The sequence below is a fragment of the Clarias gariepinus genome, chromosome 16, assembly GCF_024256425.1.
Source record: "Clarias gariepinus isolate MV-2021 ecotype Netherlands chromosome 16, CGAR_prim_01v2, whole genome shotgun sequence".
NCBI lineage: Eukaryota > Metazoa > Chordata > Actinopteri > Siluriformes > Clariidae > Clarias > Clarias gariepinus.
Genome location: NC_071115.1, coordinates 25,386,116 through 25,395,624, shown reverse-complemented (window position 1 = coordinate 25,395,624; position 9,509 = coordinate 25,386,116). Strand labels below are relative to the sequence as shown.

The 9,509-nt window shown below is 39.8% G+C and overlaps 1 protein-coding gene across 1 annotated transcript; it reads right to left on the bottom strand.

Moving 5' to 3' along the window:
• Window positions 1–2,868: 2,868 nt before the first annotated feature.
• On the bottom strand, window positions 2,869–5,492 carry LOC128544153 (protein transport protein Sec24B-like). The gene is made up of 3 exons (XM_053514145.1): window positions 5,311–5,492; window positions 5,017–5,120; window positions 2,869–3,873 (listed from the first exon to the last, which is right to left on the bottom strand). Exons 1-3 carry the CDS (start codon window positions 5,398–5,400, stop codon window positions 3,759–3,761), a joined length of 309 nt encoding a protein of 102 aa, XP_053370120.1. The 5' UTR covers window positions 5,401–5,492; the 3' UTR covers window positions 2,869–3,758.
• Window positions 5,493–9,509: the final 4,017 nt, after the last annotated feature.

Here is a 9,509-nt window from a genome sequence, read left to right as displayed (position 1 = left end):
CCGAAGCTTCTGCTTGGCTGGTGAGAGACCTACCACTGAACCTTCGATGCCCATAGAGAGTTTTAACTGGGTTCCAGTGGAAAAGATTCATCCATCCATTCATCCATCCGTACTTGGATGCCAAGTAGCTTTTAGCATTTATCCCACAAGAGGGCAGTCTTTTGTATGTATCCTATTTTTGTATTATGTGGCTGTTAATATAACAAACTGTCATCATCCATATATATGAAATATTAAACCATACATGTCAGACCACAGGGTCAGCCAGGATACAACACCCATGGTGCAGGAAGGATTAAGGGCTTTGCTCATTGACTCAACAGTGGCAACTTGATGAGGCTGGGGCTTAAACCCACGACCCTCTGATTAGTAACCCAGAGAGTCAACACTGAGTATCTACCCTTCCATGAACTGTAGTCCAACTAGGGACCGTGGAGGCCAGGGGTGTACATGGTATTTATTCCCATTTTTACAGCCATGGTAGGACACTGCAGGTAATGCGAGAGCACCCAAGCATGGGGAGAACTCGCAAACAGACCTCAGGCAGGAATCGAACCTGGACCTTGGAGGTGCCACCATGCCACCTTGAATGACTAACTGCACTTTTACTTGTGTAAAAAAAATTGACCACTTTTAGTCTCTTTCTAGTTTCTGTGAGCGCTGTAATGAAATCAACCCGTGTCGATCCAGTCTCTGCTTGGTAACAACACCATTATCCTTCTGACAGACATTTTTAGGAAGCCACCATAATGGCTGGAGTATTTTTAGCCTTTAGTCTGGGTAATTATTGAGTGATTGGCTGAACAACACTGAGAGACTAATGGCCATTTACTCAGCTTCCTCTCTTGTAAGGCTGCAGAAGCCCACCGAGTTTCCTCTAGCCATTTTCTCTATACTTGGGAGCGTCTAACACGAACCGTGATTGTGTTTGTCTGTTTTCCGGGAGACATGATGGCTTAATGGTTAGCGCTGTCGCCTTGTACCTCCAAGGTCTGGGTTTGATTCCCATCTTGGGAATCTGTGTGTGGAGTTTGCATGTTCTCGTCATGTTTGGTTCCACATTCAAGGACATGCAGATTGGTTTGATTGGCATTCCCAAATTGTCCGTAATGTGTTTAAGAGTGCTCTGTGATGGGTTTGTGCCCCAAGTCTCCTGGGATAGGCTCCAGGCCCTGTATAAAGGATAAAGCGATATAAACGATGAGTGTGTGACTGCTGTCTTAACAAGAGAGGCTCTACAAAATCCTAAGTTTATTTTAAAAAATTCTCTTTAATTTAACGTGACAATGCGAATGAGACTCGATTGTTTAATAATTTGATTTATTATTTGATTAATTACAAAAAAAGCAACTGTATTGGAAAAAATTGGAGACCTTAGGAGAGAATAAAAGGGAAAAAAGGCCTTATATGGTATATACACACACTACATATTCCCTGAACAGTCATAACAATGCTCAACCACTAGTAGACGGCATTTCTCAGCTCTGTACTGCTTAAGCATTAATTTAATGTACAAACCAAAACAAAATGACTGAAATGAAATAACATTGGATTGCTCACATCCGACCATCCTGCTGAACCTGAAAGAACAGTGTAGTAATATTGCAAAAGTATACATCTTACAATATTTATATATATTAAAAAAACATTTCACTCTTTTGTTAATGATTTTCAGAATTATAGCCACTCAATATTATTATTATTATTATTATTATTATTAAGTGGCTATAGTTCTGAATTTCATTACAAGAAATTAAATTTTGTGACAACTGTAAAAGTTTGCTCAAACTTAAAAAAAAAAAAAAGGAAGATGAACATGTGAACAATAAAAATATGTGAACGATTTGTTTTGATTTGTTCAGAGATTCGTAGTGTATAAATTTATGATTTATTAAACCACAGATTAAGTTGTGGAAAGTAGCTGTTATTATTTGGAACATGTCTAGTATGACCTGATGAATAGATTTTAAGTGTCAATACATCCTTACACAAGTTTGTTTGGTTTGTCTGTGTGCAGAGTTTGCATGTTCTCCCTGTGCTTTGTGGGTTCCCTCCCAGTCTAAAAACACCCAGATTAGGTTAAATGGCATTTCCAAATTGCCCGTAGTGTGTGTATGAGCGTGCAAGTGTGCCTTGTGATGATTTGGCACCCAAGTCCCCTGGCTAGACAGACTCCGGGTACCAGTGACCCTGTATACAGGATAAAGCAGTACAGTATATAGACAATGAGTGAATCAAATAAAGCAGTTAAAGAGGTAGGAAATTCATGAATGAAACTTCAGAAGAGTGTAAGTAGGTTAGGTGGTTTACACACAGTAGGATGACGTTAACACAGGTTAAATGTGCTCTCTATAGATTTCAGTGGCAAAAACATCAAAAAAAGCAGTGACCGATATTGAAGTGAATAAATTAAATCAAAGTGCTAACATTTATGGGTTTTGGAGCTTTTATGCTTTTGGGGCACTTTCTACAATAATATTACATAATGTCGATAATGTAGTTTAAAGGTGGTGGGGTGGGGTGGGGTGGGGGGGGGGGGTTGTGATAGTTTGCTCGGTCATTTTGACCTTTGAATTTGTGGAAATACCTTACAAGCCAATAGGAAAAAATGGTGTTTAGCATGATGGTACAATTCATTTTCTTTTCTGTGTCAACAAGAATTTTTAACATGGACCTCGAAAAACATCCCCTCTAATAATTGATTGTTTTCCCCCTTCCTAATTACTACTCGAGATCAAATTCAAAATGGCATTCAGAGGAATAGAATTCCATAAACATTTTGTGAAAAATATAATACGATATAAAAAAAAATTCCATTGCCACACTGACTTACTGTTTTCGACTTGATAGGAAACGTGACACCAGACACGAGGAGGAATAGGCTTTCATTTTATTCAATAAGCTCATCATAAATTATCGCACATAAAATATTCTTTTCTCCAGAGCTATAAAGTGGAGAGCAAGGCTTTATCGCATAATTCCCCAAGAAAACAGAGAGAGAGTGAGAAGGATGATCTCAGCTTCAGAGACAGCACAGATCCAGGCATCTTACAGGTATGCATTACTGCGTTTGTGTGTGTGTGTTTGGATTATGCCATCGCTCCACCTGTTGCTGCTAAAGACAGGATAAAGATCGACTAGTGCTCGGCGTTAAAAACTACACCCACACTTGTGATTAGAAAAAAATAATTAAGGAGACACAAATGAAAGGAGGAATAGAGTGAGATACTGATGTATATATCAGCAAAGAGAATGAGAAGGTCAGACTAGCAGTGTGTGTTAGGGTTGTGAGGAAAGGCAGTGAGAGAAACGAGATGTGCGAATGAAAGAAAAACGGCGGTGTTATTAACAGCTACGGAACTTAAATCACAGGGTCCGGTGAGCACACATGATAAATGGATGAAGGGGGAAGTTATTTAAAAGTAAGAGACACGGATACAGACTCGGCGCTGGGTGATATAAATGCGGCTAAACATTTGAGGGGAGGAAAAAGTTTGAAGACTGAAGTTCGCAGAGTGTGTGTAAAGGGTAGAGCGTCTTTTATCTTGTCAACACAGTTTTGCGCTGGGTCACGTGTTCATTTTGCTGCTTTGTTTGTTTGTTTTTTTCCTGCAATGGTCTCTAGCCCCGCCCCACTTTCAGGCACCACGGGCTGTGACTGGCCAGTGGGAGGTGGGAGGGGTTCGTGTCGTGGCGAGGCGCCGGGGCGGCGTCCTGCCGGACTGGGGTCCATGGTGTTGTCGAGACCGTGCTCGGTTCTATTTGGACAGCTGTTGCTGGACATGGAGAAGAAACTCGTAGTAGGAGAACGCCGATTCGGAACGGTCCTCGACCAGGTGCTGGAAGAAACTGCTCTTTGCTGAAGCGTCGTCTCTGGATTGAGAGGAAAAGAGAAGGAGAGAAAGTTACACGAGTCCCCTCCCACTACGAAAGTATCACGATCATTCAATAAAAACTGCAATTCTATGGGTTAGGTTAACCCTAAGTATTGCAATTTTTAAAAAATATAAAAAAATTTCCCCCCCAATTGTTTTAAAATTGTAAACATAAAAAAAAAAAAAATCCAATCAGCCTCAGAGTAACATATCCCATTTCTTATAACATTCATTTTCTCACTTAAAAACCGCAGCAAGCGCAGCATTTAAACAATAAAAACTAACTTTAAATACAAGAGTTTAACATTTCAACATACTTAGCAGGGCATCCGTGTCATCAGTCATGATTATTATTACCAAACAAACGTAGCAAATAATTCACTCCAAAAAAACATTGCAATGCAACAAGTGCAAAAAGATTAAACGCACTAAACGCCTCCAAAGTCTCAAAAATCAACTTGTCAGTGAGTGCGCAGGATGGGTGATCTGATGATGCATCGCGTGTGTAAGTTGCGTTTGTATACATTTATCTGTTTGAGAATAATTCTGACAGATCGGAGGCTTGTGCGATTAACTTGTGCGATTTTCGATAAGCAACACCATTAAAAAGCATCTCTGTTGCAACACTCGGAAGCTTCTGCAAGCGGAATGAAGTCATTTTCATCCGAGGCTAATTGGCTGGTCACTGGTTACAGCCTATCAAACTGAAAAACAGCCAATTCTGCAACCAGTTCAATCTCTATTATAAATGTATTAAAGATATATTACAAAAAAACTTTTTTGAGTTTGAGTCAATGTGTCATCACACAAAATAATTCTGAGAATTAACAATCAATTTTCCCGCCGTCTAAACTGGACACTAGTAATTTAACATCACAATTCTAGGAGCTATAGGGGCGGAGTCAGCTAAGAACAGCGTGGTTTTCTTAGCGGTCAGTCTAGCAGATAGAACACTGGTACACCGCAGATGTTGTGTAGATGTTGTGATGTAAGTGAGGTTTGCCTGAGCTCACAGCAGTTACACAAATCAGTTAGTATGTTCATAGTAAACTGGAAAATGTCTTTGTTTTTAAATTTATTTACTTCCTATAAATGGTAAATACAGTAGATAAATTAATAAATAAAAGAACAAAAGTCGTACTTGAGCACGTAGAAGGCGGCGCAAAATCCTCTGGATTCCTGAAGCCAAGACACGAAGGCTCTGGTTCTTTCGGAAGCTGCCGTCTCCAACATTGGGATCTCGGTCTGTTCCCAAACACATACACACATTCACACCTTACACACTAGTCATTTTTCACAACCGTCTTATTTATTAGATTAATATAGGATAGTGTCTGTCTTTAAAGGTCAGCACTGAGGGCAGGTACATAATCTGTCTAACAATCATACGGATGATATCAGGCGCACACACAATGCATGTCTCAGACACACTCACCATGCTGACAGGTACGGATGGGTAGTCAGAACAGCCCAGGACGTCTCTAATGAACACCTCATTACAGCCCCTCCCCAGCCACAGGTACATCACCTACAGGACAAGAGGATAAAGAGTCGGCATCAGGAATTACAGAGAAGAAAGATGTTACACACGCTGATTGTGTTCTACTCTTAGAGTTTCATTTTAGAGACTTTAAAGTATCACATTTCTTAAGCAATTAAAAATTTTCTATATATAAAAAAAATGCACAATTTCCTGCTGTTCAGTTTATATATTATGGAGTTATATAGAATAGAGTCCATAGTGTTGTTAGAGGTGTGTGCAGATGTTTAGTCAATTAGACTAATTGTGGAGAACAGAGGTCGACAAGAGTCGTGGTAGAATATTATGGAGTTGTATAAAAATGTGCAGTAATGAAACATATTGTAATAGTTTAGTTTATAGACAGCTATTTCTTACAATACCGAGAGAAATTATAGGGGAAAAATGATTGACATTCATGATATGGTATAGATACTAAATTAAAATTCTGCTACTCTAGTATAGAGTTATATACAGTAGAGTGGTGTAAAAAGAAATAGTGTGGAGTTGTATTAAGTAAGGAAAACATGATCACAATCAGTCTTGGCGAATCATGACTCCTCCTCAGTGCGAAAGACATTCTGGCTGAAAAATCTCATTGACCAGTTCATATTGATAATTAGCTCACTCTGAATCCTTACTTAACACACACACACATGATCAGCTGCATTGTGTGTGTTGGTCAAACCACCCACTATAGCACCGTCGCCTTGCAGATCCAGGGGCGAGGGTTCGATTCTCGCCTCGGATCTCTGTGCATGGAGTTTGCATGTTCTCCCCGTGCTTGGTGGGTTTCCTCCGGGTACTCTGGTGTCCTCCCACAGTTCACTTGCCTGTAGTTTGTGAATGAGCGCGTGTATATGTGTGCGCGCCCAGCTATGGATTGGCACCCTGTCCAGGGTGTACTCCGCCTTGTGCTTCAAGTCTCCTGGGATAGGGTTCAGGATAAAGAAGTATAGACGATAAATGATTGAATGAACACTTTAAACCGGGTAAATTCCTCCGGTGATGGTGAGAATTTGCATTCAAGGATCATTTTGGTGAAAAAATTTAATAACCGGCTCAAACGGTACAAGCAGACTTCACTTTATTCTAATTGACATCCAAAGATTTTTAACTAGGTTGTTGGTCTTTTGGCGGCTCTTGTCGAGGGGTCGCCACAGAGGAACATTTGATCTGAACAGTCCTTTCTTATGCAACCCTCCTGTTTTGGGACCGGCACCGCATCCAGTGGCTAGGGTTTGGGCATTGTCTGGGAATCGAACCCGAAGCTTCTGCTTGGCTGGTGAGAGACCTACCACTGAACCTTTGATGCCCATAGAGAGTTTTAACTGGGTTCCAGTGGAAAAGATTCATCCATCCATTCATCCATCCGTACTTGGATGCCAAGTAGCTTTTAGCATTTATCCCACAAGAGGGCAGTCTCTTGTATGTATCCTATTTTTGTATTATGTGGCTGTTAATATAACAAACTGTCATCATCCATATATATGAAATATTAAACCATACATATCAGACCACAGGGTCAGCCAGGATACAACACCCATGGTGCAGGAAGGATTAAGGGCTTTGCTCATTGACTCAACAGTGGCAACTTGGTGAGGCTGGGGCTTAAACCCACGACCCTCTGATTAGTAACCCAGAGAGTCAACACTGAGTATCTACCCATCCATGAACTGTAGTCCAACTAGGGACCGTGGAGGCCAGGGGTGTACATGGTATTTATTCCCATTTTTACAGCCATGGTAGCACACTGCAGGTAATGCGAGAGCACCCAAGCATGGGGAGAACTCGCAAACAGACCTCAGGCAGGAATCGAACCTGGACCTTGGAGGTGCCACCATGCCACCTTGAATGACTAACTGCACTTTTACTTGTGTAAAAAAAATGGACCTTAGTCTCTTTCTAGTTTCTGTGAGCGCTGTAATGAAATCAACCCGTGTCGATCCAGCCTCTGCTTGGTAACAACACCATTATCCTCCTGACAGACATTTTTAGGAAGCCACCATAATGGCTGGAGTATTTTTAGCCTTTAGTCTGGGTAATTATTGAGTGATTGGCTGAACAACACTGAGAGACTAATGGCCATTTACTCAGCTTCCTCTCTTGTAGGGCTGCTGAAGCCCACCGAGTTTCCTCTAGCCATTTTCTCCATACTTGGGAGCGTCTAACACGAACCGTGATTGTTTGTCTGTTTTCCGGGAAACATGATGGCTTAATGGTTAGCACTGTCGCCTTGTACCTCCAAGGTCTGGGTTTGATTCCCATCTCTGTGTGTGGAGTTTGCATGTTCTCGTCATGTTTGGTTCCACATTTAAGGACATGCAGATTGGTTTGATTGGCATTCCCAAATTGTCCGTAATGTGTTTAAGAGTGCTCTGTGATGGGTTTGTGCCCCAAGTCTCCTGGGATAGGCTCCAGGCCCTGTATAAAGAATAAAGCGATATAAACGATGAGTGTGTGACTGCTGTCTTATGGTAACAAGAGAGGCTCTACTGTACAAAATCCTAAGTTTATTTTTAAAAATTCTCTTTAATTTAACGTGACAATGCGAATGAGACTCGATTGTTTAATAATTTGATTTATTATTTGATTAATTACAAAAAAAGCAACTGTATTGGAAAAAATTGGAGACCTTAGGAGAGAATAAAAGGGAAAAAAGGCCTTATATGGTATATACACACACTACATATTCCCTGAACAGTCATAACAATGCTCAACCACTAGTAGACGGCATTTCTCAGCTCTGTACTGCTTAAGCATTAATTTAATGTACAAACCAAAACAAAATGACTGAAATGAAATAACATTGGATTGCTCACATCCGACCATCCTGCTGAACCTGAAAGAACAGTGTAGTAATATTGCAAAGGTATACATCTTACAATATTTATATATATTAAAAAAACATTTCACTCTTTTGTTAATGATTTTCAGAATTATAGCCACTCAATATTATTATTATTATTATTATTAAGTGGCTATAGTTCTGAATTTCATTACAAGAAATTAAATTTTGTGACAACTGTAAAAGTTTGCTCAAACTTAAAAAAAAAAAAAAAGGAAGATGAACATGTGAACAATAAAAATATGTGAACGATTTGTTTTGATTTGTTCAGAGATTCGTTGTGTATAAATTTATGATTTATTAAACCACAGATTAAGTTGTGGAAAGTAGCTGTTATTATTTGGAACATGTCTAGTATGACCTGATGAATAGATTTTAAGTGTCAATACATCCTTACACAAGTTTGTTTGGTTTGTCTGTGTGCAGAGTTTGCATGTTCTCCCTGTGCTTTGTGGGTTCCCTCCCAGTCTAAAAACACCCAGATTAGGTTAAATGGCATTTCCAAATTGCCCGTAGTGTGTATGAGCGTGCAAGTGTGCCTTGTGATGATTTGGCACCCAAGTCCCCTGGCTAGACAGACTCCGGGTACCAGTGACCCTGTATACAGGATAAAGCAGTACAGTATATAGACAATGAGTGAATCAAATAAAGCAGTTAAAGAGGTAGGAAATTCATGAATGAAACTTCAGAAGAGTGTAAGTAGGTTAGGTGGTTTACACACAGTAGGATGACGTTAACACAGGTTAAATGTGCTCTCTATAGATTTCAGTGGCAAAAACATCAAAAAAAGCAGTGACCGATATTGAAGTGAATAAATTAAATCAAAGTGCTAACATTTATGGGTTTTGGAGCTTTTATGCTTTTGGGGCACTTTCTACAATAATATTACATAATGTCGATAATGTAGTTTAAAGGTGGTGGGGTGGGGTGGGGGGGGGGGTTGTGATAGTTTCCTCGGTCATTTTGACCTTTGAATTTGTGGAAATACCTTACAAGCCAATAGGAAAAAATGGTGTTTAGCATGATGGTACAATTCATTTTCTTTTCTGTGTCAACAAGAATTTTTAACATGGACCTCGAAAAACATCCCCTCTAATAATTTATTGTTTTCCCCTCCCTAATTACTACTCGAGATCAAATTCAAAATGGCATTCAAAGGAATAGAATTCCATAAACATTTTGTGAAAAATATAATACGATATAAAAAAAAATTCCATTGCCACACTGACTTACTGTTTTCGACTTGATAGGAAACGTGACACCAGAC

Bases quoted from the DNA above. Each gene is read 5' to 3' on its own strand.
- LOC128544153 (XM_053514145.1), bottom strand. From the start codon at position 5,400: ATGTACCTGTGGCTGGGGAGGGGCTGTAATGAGGTGTTCATTAGAGAC. The intron at 5,121-5,310 runs GTGAGTGTGTCT...GTTTGGGAACAG, and splicing joins CATCCGTACCTGTCAGCATG to ACCGAGATCCCAATGTTGGA. The intron at 3,874-5,016 runs GTACGACTTTTG...CTCTCAATCCAG, and splicing joins GCCGCCTTCTACGTGCTCAA to AGACGACGCTTCAGCAAAGA.